Source organism: Bos grunniens, chromosome 2 (genome assembly GCF_055505025.1).
Source record: "Bos grunniens cultivar Pamir isolate PY7600 chromosome 2, Bosgru_T2T1.0, whole genome shotgun sequence".
Taxonomy (NCBI): Eukaryota; Metazoa; Chordata; class Mammalia; order Artiodactyla; family Bovidae; genus Bos; species Bos grunniens.
The window spans coordinates 43,103,213-43,129,584 of NC_141166.1; the positions used below are offsets into that span (position 1 = coordinate 43,103,213).

The window sequence follows — 26,372 nt, forward strand, 5'->3', positions numbered from 1 at the left end:
CTCTCACGTTCTTCTTTCATTTTTTCCAGTTCCTCTTCTCTCAGGCCACCCTGCTTCAGAGGACCTTTTTGCTCTGCCTTTCCACCCTTATCATCTTTCTTCTTTCCAAATCTAATGAAACATGGAGAAGATGATTGTTAATGATAAGCATGTTCTTTTTGTGGTAAGTTGTAGATATTTATGAGATGAACTCATTAAAGTACAATTCTTTACTCTAAGCAATAAAAAGTCATTTCACATACAATGGAAGTAAAAATAAGATACTTAGAGCAGAAAAATAATACAGTTACTGAAGTCCCCTCCCACTTCTCTCTTCCCTCTTTCTTTCTACTTGGCTATTGATTGTACAGTCTGTGCAAAATCATGTGATTAAAGACTAAAAATTTCAAACAATTAATTCAGTGGTGATTAAAAGAATTGAAAAGTTGTCATTAATATATAGCTAAAACCTAATCAATCTCTTAAAGAGGCCTCCAGAATTCCAGGTGGCATCGGCATTGAAGATTAAACTCATGAGGTTATATAGTGATGGTGCTGGTAAAGGACTTTACCAAACACATAGTTCAATGTTCTAACCTTACAAATGAAGAACCAAAACCTCAGAGAGGCCTTGTTCCTTAAACAAACCCAAGTTCAAGGCAGGGCTGGGATTAGCATGTGGCTCACCTCCTACACCAAACATATATCTTTAGGCTACACTCACTCTCCATGTAGCCACATGATTCCCAATTCAGCCCTGAGTCAGTGTGCTCTGAATACTTCTTGGTGCTGGGCATATGTGTAGTTAACTGGCCAGTGGTAATTTTACTTTCTGCCCCAACTTTAATGAGATAATTGACACACAACATTGTGTAAGTTTACAATGTATTGATTTGATATATATTACTTTAAAAAGAATTACAGCCAAAATATTAGCTACACCCTAGCCTGGCAGGCTGCAGTCCATGGGGTTGCGAAGAGTTGGACACGACTGAGTGACTTCACTTTCACTTTTCACTTTCATGCCTTGGAGAAGGAAATGGCAACCCACTCCAGTGTTCTTGCCTGGAGAATCCCAGGGACGGGGGAGCCTGGTGGGCTGCCGTCTATGGGGTCGCACAGAGTCAGACATGACTGAAGCGACTTAGCAGCAGCAGCAGCATATCCTGTCACATAGTTAGCATTTCTTTTTTGTTGTGAGAACATTTAAGATGTGCTGTCTCAGCAACTTTTAACTGCCTGATACACTACTATCAGCTATAATCACCATGTTGTACATTAGATCCCCAAACTTGCTAATCTTACACCGGGAAGTCTGTACCCTTTGGCCAACATTTATTCATCTCCCAACCCCTGATAACCACTATTTTACTTATTTCTCTGAGTTTGATTTTTTTAGATTCCCCATAAAGTGACATCATACAGCTATGTGTTTTTCTTTCTCTGACTTATTTCACTTAGTATAGTGCCCTCAAGATTCATCCAAGTTGTCACAAATGGTAGGATTTCCTTCTTTCTCATGACTAAATAATATTCCATTGTGTGTGTGTATAAATACATACAACCATATATGTGTGTGTGTGTGTGTGTATCAAGCCTATCTTCTTTATCCATTCATCTGTTGATGAACACTTAGATTGTTTCTGTATCTTGCCTATCATGAATAATGCTGCAACCAATTTAGGAGTACAGATATCTCTGAGAGATCCTAATTTCAATTCTTTTGGATATATATCTAAAAGTGAGATTGCTGAATTATATGATAGTTCTAGTTTTAATTTCTTGAGGAACCATTCATTGTTTTCAATAGTAGCTGTACTAATTTACACTCCAAACAAGAATACACTAGAGTTCCCTGCAATTATGATAAAATAATTGGTGTTTCCTTAGCATTTTTTGGAAAATGAAACTGCCAATTTTAAATTTAAAAAAACAGCTACAATTAATTTTTGGTCTTTCATATTCTTAAAAGACAGGCATTTTTCCTAATAGATATTTTCTTTGAAAGCAGTCTCCCATAGCCTTGGTATTAACACACATGAAAAATGAAAATGACCTGATACTCTGCTGAGAACCAGGATAAAAGTCATTCTATTATGCACTACTGCTAAGTCACTTCAGTCGTGTCCGACTCTGTGCGACCCCATAGACGGCAGCCCACCAGGCTTCCCCGTCCCTGGGATTCTCCAGGCAAGAACACTGGAGTGGGTTGCCATTTCCTTCTCCAATGCATGAAAGTGAAAAGTGAAAGTGAAGTTGCTTAGTCGTGTCTGACTCTAGCAACCCCATAGACTGCAGCCTACCAGGCTCCTCCGTCCATGGGATTAGGCAAAAGTACCGGAGTGGGGTGCCATTGCCTTCTCTATTATGCACAGACTTCAGTTAAGGTAAAGACTCGTCTTAAATCTTAGGGAATCCCAGTTGTCCCTTGTTTCTTACTACCTAGCTACAAAGTTTAACTCTGTGAGTAAGCATTCATATCTTTAGCTTACTCATCCCATCTATGTATCTATGTATCCATCCATCCTTCCAGCTATATAACCTGAGGACACTTGTCAAATTACACACATGCTCGGCTGACTGCCCCTCCCCCACTCCCATCCCTGTGCCCCAGCCTTTCAACACATCCATAGAGAGTCAGAATCTCCTCCCAGGAGGACCTAAATCATAAACTTGTAAGAAACTCATTTCCTTCAGAATTTCATAGAAGTGGCCTAACATTTGTCTCTTTCTGGATTGTGTTTCAAACCAAAGCAGAGGTTGTTGGTCAAGTGGCAGCTCTGAGTATGACACGTGGAAGATGGCACTGCCAACATTCACAGTCATGGTGTCATTCAAGAACGGACTGCATCCTGCTTTCCGCAGAAGCCTCTTCCAGCTTTGACTCCTCTGTATATTTTTTCATTATAATTTCAATGAGCAAATTGTCTTTCATGAGTTTCCTGTCTCCCCACTGCCGTCTCTCTGTGTCTGCTCCTACTGCAGTGCTTTTGCTATATATCCAGTCTAGTCTGAGCACTTGGGTTGGTTGACCATCAGCTTTAATTCCATCATTCCTGGCCTTATTTTTTTTCTCTTCTTCCTCTTTCTTGCATCCTTTTCTGAATCTATTCCTCTTTCTCACTGAAGAAATGACCTGATCCCATTCATAAGAGTAAATAGAGAAGACAGAAAAAATAGACAAAATATAAGAACATTAACTTTCAGATCATTCAGATTTGTTAATATATTCATGATCTCTCTTTAACCTACAAAGCAGGAATATCTAAATAATGTTTTTCCATGAATACATTCTTTGGCTTTTTGGATCCATGAAGAAGAGTCTTAGGATCAACATTATTACTCTAAACTCCTTTATGTGACAAGTTAATACTTTAGTACATCACTTAGTAAAATAGTTTTCCCTCAAAATGTCACCAAATAAAGTAATAGTGAAGCAAAAAAAAAAAAAAAATCAGAATTGTGGGGAGTGAGGGTAAAACAATGCCTCAGGAAGTTGATGAAGGCCAAGATTGCCAAGATCTCTATAGATTTTAGGCTTGCTTTTCTGCTACATCTCAAATATTTTCTTCTAAATTTTGAGGTTTTAAGATTTTCTGAGATGAAAGTAGTGTCATTTTTGAAGGGTAAAACGAACTTATACCCTAGTTGACTTTTAGTATCACAACCGGTATATTGTTTTTCCTTCCTGTGGCTGAAGTATTCACTTGCACTGCAGTTTGAGAACAGCTTATTATGCTTCCATTAGAGTGAGATATGTTTGAAAAAGAAAAGGTTGAAAAAGTGAAAGTGTTAATTACTCAATCGTGTCCAACTCTGTGACCCCACAGACTGTATGTAGCCCACTAGGCTTCTGTGTCCGTGTAATTTTCCAAGTAAGGTAGCCATTACTGGAATGGATAGCCATTCCCTTCTCCAGTGGATCTTCCCAACCCATGGATGAAACTTGGGTTTCCTGCATTGCAGGCAGATTCTCTACTGTTGGAGTGACCAAGTTAGTTGTAAGTAAATTCTGCCAAGCATTTTCTTCTAAGCAAGAACCATCAATAATATTCAACTCAACCAATTTTATAAATATTATAAATGTTTTGATTTAAAGTTCATGATCATTTATTAAAGTTTCTAGTAAGAAGAGCAGAAAGCTGTGAAATTTATTTCGTTAGACAGAGAGAACAGTTACCAATTATCTTATTTTGTAAAGTCTGGGTAGGTTCAAGAACAGAATTCTAAGACAATAATCTTCAAAAGGGCTCCCACATTGTTAAGATGAGGAAATTGAGACTCAGAGAAGTTAAATGCCTTTTATTTATTAACACACTGAATTCTTCTTTCCAGTATAGCAGTCAGACAACTTAATTATCAGTGGTGGCAGTGGTGGTGGTGGGAGTTGGGAGAAAAGCCTCAATTTAGTGAATATTACAGGTCCTTGTTCTCCTTTCATGCAGCCTCTTTTGGGGGTCATTTCATATCCATTCTTACTTCCACTGACATAAAGAGAGAAGAGCTGGGGAGATTCAAATACATTGATTCATCTCTCCATTAGCTATTTTTGTGAGAAAAGTCATGCAGACCTTAAATGGTTGAAATTACTGCTTTGCATTCTAAGGTTTCAAATATCCACTGCATTCCAGACCTCCATTATCTATTACCTAGGAAATTTGAGAGTTGGTCATTCTGGGCTAGGTGCCTTAAGGAAATTGCTTATAGGTCAACCTTGCTTTATATAAAAGATATTTTCCTGAAGAATTCTGTGCAAACATATGGTTTTAATCAATGAAATCGTACTTTCCATGTACCTGGAAAGCCTGTTTAAAGAATCTTATGATGGATCTTTTCGTAAAGTGGAAAAATCACCTTTCAACATACTCTTTATGTAAATTTAGATTTTCATGAATTATAAGTTTGCTTCAAACACCTGTTCCTGTTTATTTTTACAGAGCGGTTATATGAATCAGCTTCATGGAAGACTAGCTTGCTTGCTTTCTTCTTCTTTCATTCATGCATTTGTTTTAAAAAATATTTCTTAGGCATCTCTTTTGTGTCAGACATTGTCATAAGTACTGGATGTAGGTTGATATTTTATTGGGATACAAAACCAGACACTGCCCTCATAAAATTTACATTCTGATAGAGGAGACAGTCACCAAATAAGTATCAATATATAAGTTGTGAAAAGTGCTATGCAGGGAGTTAGGAGAGAGAGTAACAGGAAAGAGACTGTTTGGGGAGGTCTTTAATGAAGAAATGACATTAAAACCATAACAATAAGGGGGACAGATTCCAGACAAGTAGAGATAGGAGATAAGCCTGTGGATGAAGGAAGGGGACATGCAGAGGACATGAGGAGCATGATGCCTGGTGCATTCCAAGCAGTGAAAGAAGGCCAGTCTCCAAAGCAAGGAGAACAGAAAGGATCTTTGTATAAGATTCGGATGGAAAGAAGGGCAAGGTCCTTGGAGTGCAGGTCTGAGAGATGCTTAGAGTTTATTATAGGAATGACAGTAGGTCATTTTTTTAGTGATTCAAAGAACAGAGACGCTAGTAAGGAAATTGGTTGATTTAAAGAATTGGTAGAGGAGCAACAAATGACTAATCAAATCATTTTAAGGAGAAGTGCTACAAAGTTATGCACATTTAAAAAAATGATGCTGGTTGCTGAAGTAACAATGTGTACCACATAAAAGCAGGAAAGCTGTCTGGGAATGGCTACAGGAGTGTGGGTGAAAGATGGTGGTGGCTTGGATGACTGGAGGCTGCTGAGAAGAGAAGACAGTGATTTGGAAATGATGGGCCAATGGAGAGACAATCAGAAGTTCACTTCTAAGCACAGTTATTTTAGTGCCTTTGGGAAATCCAGATGAAAAAGCTGAGGACAAGGACTGAGCTATGGGCACTTTAACACTTAAATGTTGGATGGTATACAAAGCAGACAGAACAAGCACAGTGAGAGAGACAGGAAGAAAGTTAGGAAGATGTGGTGTAAGACATCTGAGAGAAGAGGGCTGGGAGGAGGAGTACATGGTCAACAGATGGGAATACTGTTGAGAAGTCCAGTGAGCTGACGACTTGAAAAGGTTCATTAGATTTGGCAATCTGAAGCCAGTCATCACCCTGGCAAAGTTCAAGGGTGTGACGTGAGCAGAAACCAGGTGGGAGTGATCTTAACAGTGAATGGCAGGTAAGTACAAAAGTGTGTGTCTTTGTGTGTACAAGCATTTCGAGAGGTTTGGCTGGTAGGGTGGTTTCTGGAAATGGGGTGAAATGTTGAAGATGAAGGTTTTCAATTTGGCTCATCTCCGAAGACTTTTGTTGGCTGATAAGAAGAAACGCCAGAGAGTATTTATAGATGAAAGAGAGAAGAGAATACTGCCATTTTTTTTTTTTAGCATGACAAAATATACTTAACATAAAATCTACTAGTTGAATCATTTTGTGAGTAACCAGTCAGTGGCATTAAGTACATCCACATTGTTGTGCAAACACTAACCACCATCTCTCCAGAACATTTTCATCATCCCAGATTGAAATTTTGTACCTATTCAACAACAACTCCCCATTTCTCCCTCCCCTAGCCCTTAGTAACCACTATTCTACTTTCTGCCTATATGAATTTGTTCTTGGTACTTTACACACTGCTAAGTCGCTTCAGTCATGTCCGACTCTGTGTGACCCCATAGACGGCAGCCCACCAGGCTCCCCCGTCCCTGGGATTCTCCAGGCAAGAACACTGGAGTGGGTTGCCATTTCCTTCTCCAGTGCAGGAAAGTGAAAAGTGAAAGTGAAGTCGCTCAGTCGTGTCCGACTCTTAGCGACCCCATGGACTGCAGCCCATCAGGCTCCTCCGTCCATGGGACTTTCCAGGCAAGAGCACTGGAGTGGGGTGCCATGTACTTTATATAAATGTAATCAAGCAATACTTGTCCCTTGGCTTCTGGCTTATTTCACTTAACAGTATGTCTTCAAGGTTCATCGATTTTGTAACATGTATCAGAATTTCCTTCTTTTTTAAAAGGCTGGAAAATATTCCATTGTATGTAGAGTACTGTATTTGTTTATCCATTATCTGTCAATGGACACTGGTGTTGTCTCCACCATTTTCCTCTCCTGATTAATGTTGCTATGGATTTTGGTATAGGAGAACAAAGTTCTTGATAATGGCAAGAAACTCAGAAAAAGTAGCAGCTAGGAGATAAAACTTCACAGAACTGATAAAAGGGAAGTGGAGGTGTTCCTGGGTAATTTATCCGTTAATGCGATGCAACACATATAAGAAAAATGACTCCTATCCATAAAATGAGATTTCTTGGTATAAATTAATAAATCAAAGGAAATAGAATATCCAAGGTGGAAAAGAACCTCATGGAGGGTTGTAGAAAAATACTGAAACAGACCTCACCTGTATTCCTATTTGGCTTATGTAGGGAAGGGGTTTCCCTGGTGGCTCAGTGGTAAAGACCCAGCCTGCAAGGCAGGAGACGTGGGTTCGATCCCTGGGTTGGGAAGATCCCCTGGAGGAGGGCATGGCAACCCACTACAGTATTCTTGCCTGGAGAATCCCATGGACAGAGGAACCTGGCGGGCTACAGTCCATAGGGTCACAAAGATCAAACATGACTGAAGCAACTGAGTACGAAAGCATGTGCTATGCAGGGAAGTCCTAAATAACTATCTGGGGAAGTAGAATTTAATAATGGTTCATTCAGTCATTCAAACATTTACTGTGTAGCCATTACATATCATATGGGTTAGGCACATGGCATTCAACCACTAATAAGGTGAGTTGTTAGGTAGATCTCTAACTCCTCCATCCAACTAATTAAATAAGGTTCCAGTATCCTATTGGTTTCCATACTGGAAAGATTTTAACCCAATTCTTAGTATCGGTTCCCTAATTTCTCAGCAAATATTTTCTTGTTTCTATTTCTTTCCTTGAGCTTTCTAGATAAAGATGACTTTCAAATCCTCCCCAGATTCCTACGTACCCTAATAATCCAAATTCACAAATTTATAGCTCTATCTCTGACTGTTTCTACCTCCAGTCTCATATTTCATTCACTTTTTCATTCTGCTAAGTCGTATGGGTCTACAATTTTCTTCCTTGATCCCATTGGGCAATTTATGTAGGTATTAGTGACCACTCTTCTTTCTCTTGGCACAGACTATATGAAAACAATCCTGAGCGATGGCTTAGGAGAACTAAAAAGTCAGGCAAGGGAAAAGTTCAGACACTCTTATTCCAAATTAGTGGTGAGCTATGAATTCAAGGAGAGGTGAAAATTTGAAACCTAATGTATTTCTCCTACAATTAAGAAATACCTTTGGATATCATTGATGCATTTGGAAAAGGCTATAAGACCCAGTCATCAATAATATTAAAAATCTATGGAATGGAGTCAGATATGAAAATGCACAAACCTCACAGTCGTAGTATTTTCTGGACTCAGATAATGTTTCATTCTCCCTATAACTAGTTTACTTTTAAATTACACATGATATTGCCTTATCATGGTGTAAATTATATAGCTTGAAAGAGCTTAAGCAAAATATGGGAGCAGAGAAGTTCACAGACCTTTGACTATGTCTCTATAGTTTATTCTGAAATTCACCCATAAAAGGTTTCTGTTGTCTGATATATTCCAAATTGGGTTCTGAATTAGCATATGCATATGCTTACAAAATTAACATCCATGGATTGCAATCTCATATGATTTCTCTGCACTTCTAAAATGTATGTCACAAATGTCTTTACTTGTTTACCTTAGATGGTTCCCATCGTACCTAAGAATTAGTGAATTTGATAAAAATACAATGAAAATTGACCAAATAGAGAGATTTCTCCCTCCTTTGGGGGGGGTACCTAAGGCCATTGCCTACTTTTATGTTAATGCTGATAGAAGAAAGTACAGATATGTGTTTACTGTAAACCAGTCTTAGTGAAGAAAGAAAAAGATATTCTCATTTTATTTTTAGTGTTCCACAGTATGTATTATTGTCATGGTTAATGCCTGTGATTTTTCAGGAGGGAGGTGGAATGCTCTAAAACTCCCTATGCTTTCCCCAGCAGAGGGCTGTACTTTAAACTCTGTAGGTTCACCCTGTAGTTCACAAAAGGAGTTAGGGACTTGCTTTATAGGAGGTGTTCACAAGCAGAAACTGAGTGGTTTGATGATTCAGTAACTGAAGGAAAACTTAGGCTAAAAAATTTTTCTTGTTAACACTAACTGAATCAAGGAGTCAAAACTAAAAAAAAAAAAAAAAAAAAGATTTCCAAGTAAAATTTTAATATTGTTTAGACATTTATTTTGGAGGCATTTACATATTTTCAAGATGAACACAAGCTGTATGAAAACAACAAACAGGTGTAACTCCACTGATATATCTACTACTTCCTTTGAAATCAACTTTTCCATCCCTCCTCCCCCTTAAAACAGCTACTTTGCTCATTCCCAGGATGTGATTCCTAAACGGGTGGTCATGACGACCCTTCATTCCAAAGTGAGGAATCTTCAGACCTCAGATGTGTTGATGTTTGTTTTCAGGATTGAAAAGCAGGGAGGTCCTGGAATATTCTAGGATTTCTGTCTAAGTGGATGAAACATCTGGTAGAGTCTTCAGCAGTTCTCTGGCTCAATTCAGCAGCTGGGAATCTTTGAACTATTGATACTTTGCTTTCCCAGACTGAGGAGCTAAGAAAACACAATGGGTTTGGAAACACCAACTATATTCAGAATAATTCTAGAGGGTCCAGAAAGCAAAGCAAAATGTGTATCACCAATAACCCGTCTTCCTAGAAATAAACACACAAACCAGGGACAAAGGCCTCTAGGAGACAAGACTTGTGAGAACCAGTGAAGGAGTTGGTGAGCCATTGGACAGTTAACTTTTGCAGAACCCTTTTGTAGCAACTGAAAACTGAGATTATTAAAGCAGTGCTTGGTTAGCAAAAAAGGAAAAAAAATATGAAAAAGGGGCCAGAAATTAAAATTAAATGAAAATAAGCATAAATGAGTGAGGAAGAAAGATAAAGATACTAATAAGGTATGATTTTCAGATCCACACGGGGACTATAAAAAGCTTATTAACTGTCATGACCACACTGGGTTTTAAGTTATTCCATTCCTCTGCTTTCCAGAAGACGAAACACTCTTCAGGAGCACACTGAACTTTGATTAATTGCTTTCATACGCACTCACGGGCTTTAAGACATTGCAGGCAAGAGCCTTAGTGATTCAGACTTAAATGCTTCTGATTTCTGGGAACCATATTTAACAGGAGCATTAAAGAAATAGATCTTTTTGCATTTTTATGTTTTCTTAATAGTTAGAAAGGCTTTTCTTTTATTAAATGTTTACTTATTTCAAAGCAGCAGAATATGTGGCTTCTTCCTTTTTATTTTTATTACTTTTAAGTGGATCTTTAAATGTCTCTGAAGGCTGCTTGAGTGCAACTGATTGTCTGCATAAAACCCTAATATGGATCCAAAGAGACCACACGGCTAGAATTCAGACTTCGGCCAACAGCCAGATAACGCTTTCTCATCTGGGTGCCCATGGTATCCTCTTTCTCCTCCTTTCTTCATTTTCTCTCTCTCCTCTGTCCCAGAAACCCAAAATCTAGGCAAAGAAAGTGTTCTGAGAACACATCATATCTCATGTCCTAATTTCTACCAACTACGGGCGATTTCCCAGCTCCCGTGGCCTTCCTGAGGTCAACCTGTTGGGGCTCACTCCAGACTGACCACGGACTCATCCTGCAGAAGGAAATCTCCCTCCACAGGAAATATCTCTGAGGTCCATTCACTGGCAGGTGTGGGTCATTTCGGCAAACTGCCTGGGAAGGGAAACACTGACTCACATCCATGAAAAGAAATGCAGGGAGGGCTAACTAAAAGCTCCATGGAAATGGGAGGTCTCACTTAGAGTCACTAATAAAATGTCAGATACAACTTATTCAATGTCACAAATTCACATCCATGTACTCTGTATAAAGTCCATTATCAGAAAGAATTGATGATGGTGCCTAACTCATTACATGGAAAGAACAAAAGGACAAGAGTATTAAGAAATAACTGTGGGATTTTTTTGTTTGTTTGGTTTGATTCGGGTGTTTTTTTTTTTTTTTTTCCTCCTGGCACAGTGACTATGCAAAGGACCATTTTAAAGGAAATCCAGGGTGTTACTGCTCCATATTCAGAAGTTAAGAGAAACAAGTCAAATTTCATCTGCACTAAACAAGAATTAAATAAATAAAATAAAACTGAGTGCCATACCCAGTCTAATGGGAGTGAAACTTATCTTTATAAATCTGATTAAACAAAAAAAAAATTATCACTTCTTTGATGCTCAAATTAGCATCTTTTCTCTAGCATACTGAATTAATTAGTGGAGTGACAAAAGACTTAGTTCATGTAGGATCAAAGCTGAAATCATATTTATCTGAAATTTAAAATTAAGAACACACAGCTTTATTCCTCTATAGCTCGTGTACTCTTTTTCATGTTCTCTATATTCTAAACCTTCTGTGTGTCACATGAAGTATAACTAGGACTCTTTTTTTCTTTTCACAATCTTCTTTTTAATGTATAAAATTTTCACTGAAAAGACAATGAGAACATCACAGAATTTCTTTTTCTTCCTGGGGGTGGGAAACTTTTTCATTGTGCCATAAGAATTTAAATTATGTCACTTTTTTTTTGTCAAGCATTTATTGTACAAATACAAAAGAAGCAAAATAATTAATGCACGATGGAGCTGGTAAGAGAGCCTTAAATAATAGAAAGGAGTTATTATATCAATTCTTAATAAGTGATACTAAGTTTGAAACTGTTTTTAAAAGGTAGAAGCTCTCTTAACTTTGGACTTTTTTTCTTCCCTTTTTCTGTAGCAGAGAAAGCAATTTTGAAAAAGGGAGAATTGTTGAGGGTTAATTTCTAGGTTGTCTTAATTCATTAGAATGAATATTTCATGTTTTTTTTTTTAATGTGCATAACAGTTTCACTAAACAAAACTAACCTGGATGGGCATGTTTATCTTTAGCCAAGATAGGATGCAGAGTAGACTCAGGGAGGGGATCCCTAGGCGTGGAGGGCTTGTGCTGAAGTGAGCAGTGGTACTGGGGGTAGGGCACTGCTTTAACTATTGCTTAAAATGGTTTCTCAAGGGCTCCTCAAGGGCTAGGGCTAAGGCTAGGCCCTTCTGTGTTTCTCTTATTTATGTATACATGCCATCAAGCATCCACTCAGCAAATGCTTGTTCAGCACCAACTTTGAGCCAGATCCTCTAGTGGATGTTAAGGAATACAAGTCGATTCATCAAATATGGTCTCATTCTTCATGCCTGATGCATTGCAAAAATTCAACAACTGCTGCTGAGCTGAATTAAAGGTCAGGATTTCAGGAATTATGTCAATTGTACCCATTTTTCATAGCCTCTATTCTAGAAGAAGGGCCCCATGCTAAGTCGCTTCAGTCGTGTCCGACTCTGTGTGACCCCATAGACGGCAGCCCACCAGGCTCCCCCGTCCCTGGGATTCTCAAGGCAAGAACATTGGAGTGGGTTGCCATTTCCTTCTCCAATGCATGAAAGTGAAGAGTGAAAGTGAAGTCGCTCAGTCGTGTCCGACTCTTAGCGACCCCATGGACTGCAGCCCACCAGGCTCCTACGTCCATGGGATTTTCCAGGCAAGAGTTCTGGAGTGGGGTGCCATTGTCCCTCATAACTCAGCATGTTATCGCTCCATAAAGCTCCAACATGGAAGATGCTCTCCCGATGAATGCACAAATCACCCAAATAGCCTAATTTAGGTGTGATGACTTATAAGCCAGTCACAGCCTTGGATGTCTGCAGGCACAGTGAGACCAAAGAGGTGACAGTTACTCACCTGGTCAAGGTAATAAATACCTGGCTCTCGAGGGCCACGGGGGCCCTGAGTCACCTTGGGTTTCTATCTCACGATGACTAGTTCTTTCATGTTATGCAAACACTCTATTTTCAAATACCAGGCTAAACCCTAAAATAAAATTTAAACCCAAAGGTGTCATTAGAGGTGGTTAATCTCCAAGATGTCATCTAGAAAAAACATGATGTCTATCTTGTACTTAGGCTTTTAATTTCAGAGTTTCAGAAATGTTGACCTCTTTAATCTTAGGTTTCAAATAAAGATATATGTTAGGGAGTTACTGGGTTCTCTTGACACAACCCATCTTTGTCATTAGTTCACTCTGTCCTTAAACAGACTTTCAAATGACAATACCTCTGTCTGTAACTTTCTCTCTTGAAGAGTTCTTTTGGAAAAAAAAAAATTAACTTAAAAAATCTGAGCCTTCACTTTGTAAGGCAAGGGATCAGTATTTTTATGTTAGATTTAAAGTTAGCATCCCTCTTTATTCTCTAAGTCCCTTAACAGTAGACCATAAAACTGAACTGATTCTCAACTATAAATAGGCTAGGAGGAAAAAATATACCTATGCTAAATATCTCAAGTGAAATTCTAGATCACACTCTGACTCTCCCAGAAAAGTCACAAGTCTCTGAAATGTTTCAAACCTGTGTTGCCTGCAAGTGTCTGCACTTTTTCTTAAAATGTCTAAAAACTCCCTTTCCTTAGCTTTTCTCAATTTTTAAAACTTGGAACCCATAAATAATATGGGGTTGCCAACAATAAAAAGAGGAGTAATAATTTATTATTTTAAATAGAGTTGCTGTTTATTCACTGAAGTGCACAGGGGATATTATAGGCATCTTCCAGGTCGAGCACACCTTATACCAAAAGAAATCGGGCAAGGTGACAGTCACTACAGAGCCATCAATCAATAATGTTTCCCTTTGTTCAGAGGGACCTGGACAAAAAACCCATAGGAATAGGTTTCCCATTTTAATACAGCTTTATATGAATGAATATAATCTCCTTCTCCAGCAATTTAATATCACTAAAGAAAATATATCCATGCTTACACAACAAGAACAATGTGATTTCTGACAAGGTTTTCTAATCGCTTGTAATTCAGAAAGAGCTATTATTAGTAACATACAATCACAAAATAGGTTTCACCTGGAAATTCATAGTAGCTTAGCCCAGTGATTTACAGTTTGACCAAAGAAATCAGAAATTGATTTATAATCTGTCCAAAGTATCAGGCCCGTATTTGCTTGCCCACTAGACTGTGAAACCACTCTTCTGCCATGCGAGTATATTTGCTTGTTCCTCCCTTTGCTGTACCAATGGCTAATTTTTCCTTTCTTCAATGCCACAGATGAATAATTCCCATAAATTCCTAATACAGCTCAAAATGGCTGCCAGTATTCTCACAGAATAATCAATCAATGCTAAAAATTTCGTGTACATATAATTAAAGGCATCAACCTATAAAGTACACGATGAGATAAATGAAAGGTTTGAACCTGTAAGCAGAACATATGACGTGGGATTTTTGACAAACATTTCTTTAAAAAACGTAGGCTATTCAATTAAGTGAATTGACCTGAAGGTGTTTCCTTATCTTTGGGGCTATTTTAAAATATCAGATCAATTTTGGATCATATGACATAGAAGGAGTGATACTGGAAACCTCACTTTTGCCCAGCTCTGCATGTACTCAGCTGACAGAGGTATCATATACTCCACTCAGTGTACTGGCAGCCTGTGCCACTGCGGCTCTGGACGGTGGTACAAGGTGCACCAGTAGCATCACTCAAAAGATGGCTGAGCTGGCTCAGGAGCATCACTCACTGAGCTGGCATCACTCAGCGCATCTGCAACCTGTATTTGACTTTGGGTTTAATGCCTCTGGCCTCCCCAGATTTGGTATTTCTAAACATCACCACCTAATATTAAAGTGACTTCTGATAACTAATCTTTTTTACAAACATTACAGTTATATTTGATTCTGCAGAAACCCACAGTATTTGTGTTTTTCATTTTGGAAGGTTATTCGGAAACCCAAGCCAATATATTATTATTTCAAGTGTGACTAAGCTGTTGTCATTCATTTTATACCAACCCTAACATTCTTTAGGACCCATTCTACGGAGAGCTATAGATTCTCTGGTCCAGCCCATCCGGCGGTGGAAGAATCAGTTTGGATAAAAGAACAGTAAAATATTACCGTTAACTCAGTTCTATAAATGTAGTATTTGAGTGAGTTAGTAAGAAAGAAAAGAAAGAAGAACTAGAAAAATTTATAGTTTGGTTAGGAAAGCTTGAGCTTAACATGTTTAATCTAAATTTGGCAAGTTAGGGGGAGGAAAGATAGTTTTAAATGGGCCACATTAATGTACCCCCAGTCAGGAGATTAACAAATAATAATCCCAAAGAAATTTGTCAACAACTTGCATCTAAAATAATAATTATTTAATAAGGGAGCAAATTTTTCAGGGGATTCATAGATGCTTTAAGATGTAAAATGCCATTAAAATCCTATCGTGTAATATATAAAACCATGGCTTATGCATTTATTTGTTTACTGAATTTACAGTGGATTTCCTTGTGAAAGGTGTATATTACATATTGGTTTTATGCAAATACTAATAGATTTCAAAAATAAGTTTGTTCAGTAAGTGCTTTTGAAATATTTATCTATTTATGAAAAATATTCCAGTTGCATTTTTAAAGAGCTTTGTAGGCAAAGTGTTCTTGCTGGTTTAAAAACTGTAGTTACAGAAACTCTCTTGGGGTGGAAGGCTCTTTGATATCATATTTATCTAATCCTGCTTAGAGCTCAGAAAGTCAAGTGACATGCCTAAGGCCATACTGGCAGTTAGAACCAGAGACTTGACCCCCTCAATTCAGTACAAAGTTCTTTCTATCTTGCTATGATCCCCAATTGTTTGTACAGATGTTATGAATTATTCACCAAAATTCTGAATTCTAAAAAGGAACCCAACTCAATAAAAACTTAGCTTTTTTTTTTTAATGAATTCCAATTGCCCAGAAATGCAATTAACTCTAATGACAAAGTCCAATTTAGTGACTACTTGGCCAAATATAACATGCCAACCAATATGAGGACTTGATAACTTTCTCATTATCTTAAGCTCCCTTGTTCACTGACATCCTCACCCTTGTACACAGACAGACTCTTAATATATGCCAGCTGATTTGATCAGGTTGCTAAGAAACAATTACTCAATTATTTAGCTCAGTTGGTTAGAACACTGTGGTAATGGGGTCAAGGTCATGGGTTGGCTCCCCTGTGTGGGCCAGTTAACTTGGACCTAGTCCATAACCACAGACTCTACTTCTAACTCAGATGGTCTTACAAATACATGCCAGTGGTCAAAAGGGCACTTGCCAAGAATGTGTGGACAGAGCAGCATAAATCCATCACTTCTCCCAGAAAAACAGCTCAATGCCAGTTTTGTTGAACATATGTGGGTTAATAGTAACATTTTCACAGGTGAAAGACAGAACGTGGTTCCAGATTTTATACTACTACTGAACTGCAAACCTAGCATATTAAAAGAAATTTTTAGAAAACAGGAAAGTCTATGGTAAAACTTAAGTTTAAGGAAGTATTTGAGATTTGCAGGGAGTGTTTTAAACATGAGCCAGTGATTTCTACCAGATTTTAAAAAGTTACCAAATTTGGTCTATGTTTGTAAAATATCTTGATTTTTAAATACTGACTCTTAAAAAAATTAGCCTGAGGTTCAAACATAAGGTATCTTTGAGCCAAATTTAACAGTAGCATCCCAGTTTGAAAACACTGGTATATCTAAGTACCTATATATTTATATCTATCTACGTATGTATTTTAATGGTTGTGGCGACCTTTGGTTCATTTCAGTCACTCAGTCGTGTCCGACTCTTTGCGACCCCATGGACTGCAGCACGCCAGGCCTCCCTGTCCATCACCAACTCCTGGAGTTTACTTAAACTCATGTCCATTGAGTTGGTGATGCCATCCAACCATCTCATCCTCTGTTGTCCCCTTCTCCTCCTGCCCTCAATCTTTCCCAGCATCAGGGTCTTTTCAAATGAGTCAGCTCTATGCATTAGGTGGCCAAAGTATTGGAGTTTCAGCTTCAACATCAGTCCTTCCAATAAACACCCAGGACTGATCTCCTTTAGGATGGACTGGTTGGATCTCCTTGCAGTCCAAGGGACTCTCAAGAGTCTTCTCCAACACCACAGTTCAAAAGCATCATTTCTTTGGCACTCAGCTTTCTTTATAGTCCACCTCTCACACCCATACATGACTACTGGAAAAAGCATAGCCTTGACTAGATGGACCTTACCTTAAATAAATATAATTCATTGAGCTTTTCATTGATTGAGACCCATTGATCAGCTTTCAACTAATATTGGACCAAGGTAGTCAGAACTGATATACACAAAACAAAGATGTGATACTTTTCCATGGTTGGTACCATTATTTGATTAAGAGAGAATACCATGGACTTGAATTTTTGGCAGTAATTTTGTAGATGAGGTAGGATCACCCAGACTCCCAAAACTCAGCCAAGTATTTTTTTTTTTTTTTTGAATAGTAAACACATGAATTAACAATGCTTCTTCAGAAAGCCCTCTACAGGAAGTTACAAATCAGCAGAACTAGAACAGTAAATTCTGTATAACAGCACAGTTTTGCAGTTTAGACCTTGTACTCAAAGTTTTTAAAAAAAGCTAAAATAAAACTTTTTTTTTCAAGATTTCAAGAATGATCTTTTCAAAATCAGTTAAACCCTTTGCTTCCTAAAGCAGCAAACAGAAAGGGGAAAATATATTCTCATTTGTCACCAATGAAGGCCACAGGGCTTTAGGAAAGGAAGGCACATTAAGTATAAACAGTATTAGGAAAACATACTGCATATATTTATTAGCACTAGTGATTTTCTAGCTGATTAACTGATATATGAAAACTTAATGAATTCCTGTAAACTAGTTAAATTATCTGTCTCACAGATAGCATGGACTAGTCAGATTTCTTACATTATCAATAAACTAAAAACTCCTATCTAGAAGTTCTAGAAGTTCACAGATTCCTAAAAGACGACCCATGTGTGTCTATCCCTGGATAGACAGTTACAAATATCTGTTTTATTGCAATTAAGATTTTCTTGGTGCCACAAATGAATGCTATGCTTTGTATTGATAGTGAAGAACACCTAGGTAGCTTCAAGAGACAACAGAGTTGGGAGGCTGATATTTTCTGAGTAGAAATACATTCTTTTAGGTAGACTTTAAGGACTGACCATAAGTCTATCATAAGTCTAGTCAAAGCTATGGTTTTCCATATGTATGGATGTGAGAGTTGGACTATAAAGCTGAATGCCAAAGGATTGATGCTTTTGAACCATGGTGTTGGAGAAGACTCTTGAGAGTCTGTTGGACTGCAAGGAGATCCAACCAGTCTATCCTAAAGGAAATTAGTCCTGAATATTCATTGGAAGGGCTGATGCTGAAGCTGAAGCTCCAATACTTTGGCCACCTCATGCAAAGAACTGACTCATTGGAAAAGACCCTGATGCTGGGAAAGATTGAAGGCAGGAGGAGAAGGGTACGACAGAGGATGAGGTGGTTGTAATGGTATCACTGATTTGACGGACATGATTTTGAGTAAGCTCTGGGAGTTGGTGCTGGACAGGGAAGCCTGGCATGCTGCAGTCCATGGGGTCACAAAGAGTTGGACACTACTGAGTGACTGAACTGTATTGACATCTATCATTGAATCAACAAGTACTAAGCATTAAAAGGAAATCTAAAATATGTCAAAGTTGTTGATACATAATCCCTACTTTCATCTATTTTACTAGAGTGCAATCAATTCTCAATGACACAGAGGCTTTTTATCTACTATGTAGATTACCCATAACATGTGCTTCCCCTTTTCCTCTGCCTTTCCATTTTTATAGTCACCTGAGGACTCATTAGTGCTTCTACCAGAGGATGAGTAAAGGAAGGGAAAGGATATAAAACTTAAAAGGAGTCAATTTTCCTGCCTTTAAGTAGCTGGGGGAAGAAGACATAGCTATTACAAGGCTTGTACATTATGTATTTCTATTGTCCATATTCTCCTTGTTAATCTTACCGAAAATAATTAAGGACTGGTTCTAACACTCCTTGGAATGTTAAAATGACTGATGATTGTAGGAAATAATCATAGTAAACAAAATGAAGTGATGTAAATTCAGTACTAAGGAAAGATGAAAAACATACTTTAAAAGTCAGTTTCAGAGTCCCTAGAAGCATCAACCCACTGGGTAAATTTATGAATGTAAACATTAGCTGCATGGACAAGGATCACAAATTGTATCATAAGAAGGAGGTACAATATCCACATGATGGAATACTACTCACACAATGATACAGATGAATTTGAAAAGCATTTTGCTAAATGAAAGAAGCCAGATCCAAAAGTATTGTCTGATTTTATTTATGACATACTGGAAAAGGCAAAACTATAGAGATAGAAAACAGATCAGTGATTGTCAGGAGTAGAGGGCTGAAGATATGAATCTGTTGCATATTATGACCATGGATATGTGACTCTCTGCACTTGCCAAAACTCCTAGAACTGCATACAACAAAGAGTGAATTTTACTGTATGTATTTTAAAAACAACCAACCAAGATATGGGGGGAACTCCAAATAAGAATACAACTATAACATGTAAACCTAGTTATATTGTAAAATATTAGCATAACCACATTGAAGGACTTGGGGGATAAAGGAATTAACCCAAGTAACACTGGAAAAAAATACTTTGACAGGATACTATAGGGATAAAGACAAAAAGCATTGTACACACCAAAAAGGACCTATTGTATAACAAATGGAACTCCGCTCAACATTCTGTAATAACCTAAATGGGAAAAGAATTTGAAAAAAAAGATACATGTATATGTTAAAATATTGTACATAAACACTATACTCTGATTAGTACAGGGACTGATGTTCAGTCGCTCAGTTGTGTCTGACTCTTTACTACCTCATGGACTACAGCATACTTCATGGCTTCCCTGTCCTTCACTGTCCCCTGGAGTATCCTCAAACCCATGTCCATTGAGTCAATGATGCCATCCAACCATCTCATCCTCTTTGACCCCTTCTCTTCTGGCCTTCCATCTTTCCCAGGATCAGGGTCTTCTCCAATAAATTGGTTCTTGGCATCAGGTGGCCAAAGTACTGGAGCTTCGGTTTCAGTCCTTCTTTATGGTTCACCTCTCACATCCATACATGACTACTGGAAAAACCATAGCTTTGACTAGATGGACTTTTGTCGGCAAAGTGATCCTCTGCTTTTTAATATGCTGTCTAGGTCTGTCACAGCTTTTCTTTCAAAGTGAAAGCATCTTTTAATTTCATGGCTACAGTCACTGTCCACAGTGACTTTGGAGCCCAAGAAGATAAAAGTTTGTTACTGTTTCCATTTTCCCCCCATCTATTTGCCATGAAGTAATGGGACTACATGCCATGATCTTAGTTTTTTGAATGTTCAGTTTTAAGCCAGCTTTTTTACAAGGGTTCAATTCAGTTCAGTCGCTCAGTCATGTCCAACTCTGTGACCACATGAACCACAGCACGCCAGGCCTCCCTGTCCATCACCAACTCCCAGAGTTCACCCAAACCCATGTCCATTGAGTCGGTGATGCCATCCAACCATCTCATCCTCTGTCATCCCCTTCTCCTCCTACCCTCAATCTTTCCCAGCATCAGGGTCTTCTCAAAGGAGTCAGCTCTTCACATCAGGTGGCCAAAGTATTGGAGTTTCAGCTTCAACATCAGCCCTTCCAATGAACACCCAGGACTGATCTCCTTTAGGATGGACTGGTTGGATCTCCTTGCAGTCCAAGGGACTCTCAAGAGTCTTCTCCAATACCAGAGTTCAAAAGCATCAATTCTTTGGTGCTCAGCTTTCTTTATAGTCCACCTCTCACATCCATACATGACTACTGGAAAAAACATGGCCTTGATTAGACGGACCTTTGTTGGTAAAGTAATATCTCTGCTTTTTAATATGCTGTCTAGGTTGGTCATAACTTTCCTTCCCAGGAGTAAGTGTCTTTTAATTTCATGGCTGCAGTACCAGCTGTAGTGATTTTGGACCCCAGAAAAATAAAGTCAGCCACTGTTTCCACTGTTTCCCCATCTATTTCCCATGAAGTGATGGGACTGGATGCCATGATCTTAGTTTTCTGAATGTTGAGCTTTAAGTCAATTTTTTCTTTCTCCTCTTTCACTTTCATCAAGAGGCTTTTGAGTTCCTCTTCACTTTTCTGCCATAAGGGTGCTGTCATCTGCATATCTGAAGTTATTGATATTTCTCCCAGCAATCTTGATTCCAGCTTGTGCTTCTTCCAGTCCAGCATTTCTCATGATGTACTCTGCATATAAGTTAAATAAGCAGGGTGACAATATACAGCCTTGACATACTCCTTTTCCTATTTGGAACCAGTCTGTTGTTCCACGTCCAGTTCTAACTGTTGCTTCCTGACCTGCATACAGGTTTCTCAAGAGGCAGATCAAGTGGTCTGGTATTCCCATCTCTTTCAGAGTTTTCCACAGTTTATTGTGATTCACACAGTCAAAGACTTTGGCATAGTCAATAAAGCAGAAATAGATGTTTTTCTGGAACTCTCTTGCTTTTTCCATGATCCAGCGGATGTTGGCAATTTGATCTCTGGTTTTACAAGGGTAGGGGTTAGCAATTATGAAACAACTTTATGTGTATATTCAGTTCAGTTCAGTTCAGTTCAGTTGCTCAGTCGTGTCTGACTCTTTGTGACCCCATGAATCACAGCACGCCAGGCCTCCCTGTCCATCACCAACTCCCGGAGTTCGCTCAGACTCACGTCCATAGAGTCAGTGATGCAATCCAGCCATCTCATCCTCTGTCGTCCCCTTCTCCTCCTGTCCCCAATCCCTCCCAGCATCAGAGTCTTTTCCAATGACTCAACTCTTTGCATGAGGTGGCCAAAGTACTGGAGTTTCAGCTTTAGCATCATTCCTTCCAAAGAAATCCCAGGGCTGATCTCCTTCAGAATATTGGATCTCCTTGCAGTCCAAGGGACTCTCAAGAGTCTTCTCCAACACCACAGTTCAAAAGCATCAATTCTTCGGTGCTCAGCCTTCTTCACAGTCCAACTCTCACATCCATACATGACCAGTTGAACAAAGAATTAAATACATTATAGATAATGAAAGCCAGCATTTTCACAGCATGAAAATGTAATTACAAATAAGGATGGGGGAAGGTGACAGTGAACACTGGTGTTGGATTAGGACTGGAGGTTCAGGATAAACACATTTTTAAAATGTATACACAGATTTGGAAATAAGTATAGAGGTATCTGTAGTCAAGTATGTATATAGACTTATTTATTTATTCATTCATTTACCTATCTATGTATCTATTTATATCCAAGTTCTGTCTGCTGAAACTACAGTAATGAGCACTCCTAGAGCCCAGATCTTGGTTTGAGTAGGAGTCCTTAATAAAAGGAATCAAGCCTCCAAGGGAAAGTGGTTTATTCTTGGGGTATGGCAAGAAAAATATGAAATAGTTCTAGAGCTTCTTATAGAACCAAAAAGAAAGTTCTTAGAAAAGCTTGGACAAATAAAAAGGGAATAGGAGCTACCCAAAATAGTTCCCAATAGTCAAAGTTGGAAAAACCTGAGCAACAAAATTATAACAGGACTGGGTAAAATAAATATCCATGAATCTATAATGATATAAATAACTGAATAAATAATAGTAGAAGGAGAGAGGATAGCTCTTCATTAGAAAAGAATTCTAACTAGTGAATGTAGAAGGAAAGAATGAAGTAAAAACAATACTGGAATACCAAGTAACAGTTGTTACTGAGGGGAATCATGGATGGATGCTAAAATTAGTGGGTAAGAGTTTGAAGAGAAATAGAATATTTGCATAGTCTCAAAATATATCCTTGAGGGATGTGTTAATTATAAAGGGAATCCAGCAGATACCACCTTAATGATACAATTAAGATGAATATCATTAATTATAAGACATTTTGACATCATGGACCCCATGAGAAGGGCATGTCCCTTCTGTAGTATTCTGGCCAAAAATACATAACTTGAGTTTAATCATGATAATCATCAGACAAACCCAAACTGAGGGATGTTCTACAAAATAATGGATGAATACTTTTCAAGGCATCTAGGTCATGAAAGACAACGAAAGACTAAGGAACTATGCAGAACATTGGAAACCAAGGAGACATAAGAACGAATGCAATGTGGAATCCTGGATGGACCTTGACACAGAAAAAGAACATGGAAAAACTTTTGAAGTTCAAATAAGGTTTACTTTCCTGTAAGTCTAAAATTATTTCAAAATAAACAGCTTTTTCTTCGGGAGGGAGAGGGGGGTTGTTTGTTTGCTTTTTGGCCAAGTTGAGAGGTATGTGGGAACCTGTGCCCCCTGCAGTAGAAACAGAGTCTTAATAGAAGCAGAGATTTAACCACTGGATGGCCAGGGAAGTCCGATAAATTTTCATTTCTCTGCAATAAATGTCCAAGAATGCAACTGCTGGGTCTTATGGTAATTGCATGTTTCTTTTTTTCTTTTTTTTGACCTCACCTCTTGGGAGATCTTACTTTCTCAACCAGGGATGGAACCTGTGCCCCGTGCAGTGGAAGCTCAGATTCCTAACCACTGACTCCCAGGGAAATCCCCCAAAACAAACAATTTTAAAATAAAAAGAAAGACAAGCAGAAGGTAAAGGATGATTAACAAAGAGGGGGTAGAAGGAAATGTAGTGACTTTATCCTCTTTTGTTCCTATTATTTCTTGAGGGACCTGTTATTCATCCCTTTCCTATAATCAAAGGCAGACCTCCCCTAAACAGGAATCGGTAGATAGTCTATCTGTTTCTGAAACTTCCAGAAACAGGTTCACTTATTTCCCTCCCTTTCTAAAATATGCTGATTCATCTTGGACTTCTTTGCTGGGAATTTACTAGAATCAAAATGGAAAGGAAGTGAAGCTAAAGCATAAGCAACGAAGGTGGGAATACTGGCATTAATGCCAGATGAGAGTATTAACCTAAAACAGTACAAAGATATGGTGAAGATAAGGAGCAGAAATGGCTAAAATGGAAGGAGATAAATGATTAAATATACACAAGCCATAAACATACTGTAACTACCAACCTCCCAAAGCTTTGGCATTGTCTACTTTGAACACTGCCCTTTTCGGAAGTTACTATTTAGGACATCTGTAACTAGTAGATCTATAATAAAAACTTGATTTTGACTGCTAAGTATTGAAGAAAGGCAAATTTTAACAGTTGTCATTTTGAAAAAAATTTGATTTTGAATTCTTTGTGTACACTATGCCACAAGTATGCCATAATCATTCACACATATTTTTTAAAAAAGCAAATGGATTCAAATATGAGACCTCACTTTAATACTTCTCAATTAAAACATATCAGTGTGTGCTAAATCACTTCAGTCATATCCGACTCTTTGTGACCCTATGGACTGTTGCCCGTCAGACTCCTGTGCCCACAGAGATTCTCCAGGCAAGAACACTGGAGTGGGTTATCATGTCTTCTTCCAGGGGATCTTCCCCATCCAGGGATGCAACCCATGTCTCTTATGTCTCCTGCGTTAGCAGGCAAGCTCTTTACCACTAGCACCACTTGGGAAGCCCAAATCACTGAAGAGGCTGCCATTTTTTTTCTTTGCCAATTACTAAAATTTGACAGAGGAACTGCACAGGGTATGGAATAATGCAGTAGTCATTTGTGAAATTATACTTTAAAATAGTAATATAATAGCTGGTATCTTTTTGCCAGAATACTGGTTAAAATCAGATTCTATGATTGCTTTAAAGAATTCCAAAAATCATTTCAGACATTGCTACATTCCTAGAGCTTAGGTACATTCTAAAATCATCCCTATAGATCTGCGTGCACACATAGCTTCACTCAATAGCATTTTTCAAAAGCTCAGGCCCACTGGAGACCAATACCATGATGCTCTGGGAGGAGAGATCTGCCTGCCTGTCAATACGGCAGCTGTAAATTATAACCGTGTATTTGATTGCCTCTAACAGTTTTGGTGGTGGCAGGGATTTGAAGCAACACCAGAGGCGGTTCAATGAATTTGTAGTGAACTAGCTGAATTATGGAGCCTTTGAGAACAACCGTTGCTCATATGCTTCAAATTCACTACAATTTTTCAATCAAAGTCGACGAGGATCAGTACTTGGCCTCTCAAACTCTCTTCTGTATTTTCCCTGGGATGTTTTTTTCATGGCCTCCTGCTTCAAGACTTTGAAGGGATCCGCTGATAACTCCTAACTATAGCCTATCAGCAGCTGCCTTAGAAGTACCCTGAGATCATTCTCTTATCCTCTTATTATTTGAAAAAAAAATCTTGCCTCTTTTCTACTACCTCCCAGCCCTCTGAGCGCTCGCAAGCTGTTCCCCAGAAGCCACATCTGGATGATCTCTGAAAACACAGAAACACCCTAGCATGGAACTCCCATTTAGTTTTCCTATTCTGAATACAAACAGGTCAGCCTTGGGCCTTCTTGGTAAAACAAAGGAAAATGAAACAGGTTCGAAACCTCCGTAAGGGAGGTGGCTCTCTCCAGGGCCTCTGATAGGCTCCAATCTCTTTGTTCAAATGGTCTGCTTGGGTCACTAAGACCTTTACATTGGTTGATTGATGGGTTACGCTGTACTGTTAAGGAATTCCAATGCATCCTCTCTTCCTGGCTTTTATATTTTAAACATGGTAAAACCATAAACAAATGCTAAACCCTTGATACTTCAGCAAGGGATTTTAGAGGTTTGCAAGTGGTGTAAGTTGTTTGGGAGTGGGGAGAGTAGGGACAGTGAGACAGTGATCTAGATGAAGACATATTTTATTTCTAAAATTGAATTACACTAATGTGACCCTGGCCTTGAGGTCAAAGGGATTAAAGGGTCCCAGAGTTCTGTGGGTTCTCAGGTTATCTGTGAAAGACATGAGTCAGGGGTCCCCAGCTGGCTACTGGAGTTGGTTGGAGGTAGGGACCCATTCTTAGTACTCTGCAGACTTCTGCCAAATGGAGACTTGGAGCCCCTTTCCTCTGAACAGAGGGTGTGAACTGAGGACCCCCTACATGGCCTTCTCACTCAGGTACTGGTTCTTTCTCCTCTCTCTCCCGTCCCATCCTTACTTCAGGCATCCTCTTCTACCTATCTCACTCTTAACCCTGGCAATCACAGCCCTTGGTAGTGTTCCAAACTTCTATAACCAAGAAGAGCTTATTAAAAATGGACTCTAGGACCCACACAAACTTTGAATCAAAATTTCCAGAATGAGAATCTATATTTTAGGACTTCCCTGGTAGTCCAGTGGTTAAGACTCTGTGCAGTTACTGCAGGGGGCACGGGTTCAACCTTTGGTGGTGGAGCTAAGATCCTGCATAC

General features: G+C 38.7%; 1 protein-coding gene across 13 annotated transcripts in view; it reads right to left on the minus strand.

Annotated features, from left to right (window-relative positions):
* PARD3B (par-3 family cell polarity regulator beta) overlaps positions 1-26,372 on the minus strand; it is a 1,159,019-nt gene that overhangs the window by 231,013 nt on the left and 901,634 nt on the right. For 12 of the 13 annotated variants that reach the window (XM_086344421.1, XM_086344496.1, XM_086344507.1 and 9 more), the window contains one exon: positions 1-111. In XM_086344421.1, the coding sequence (XP_086200547.1) occupies positions 1-111 (111 nt within the window). The other variant, XM_086344523.1, reaches the window with a different exon arrangement.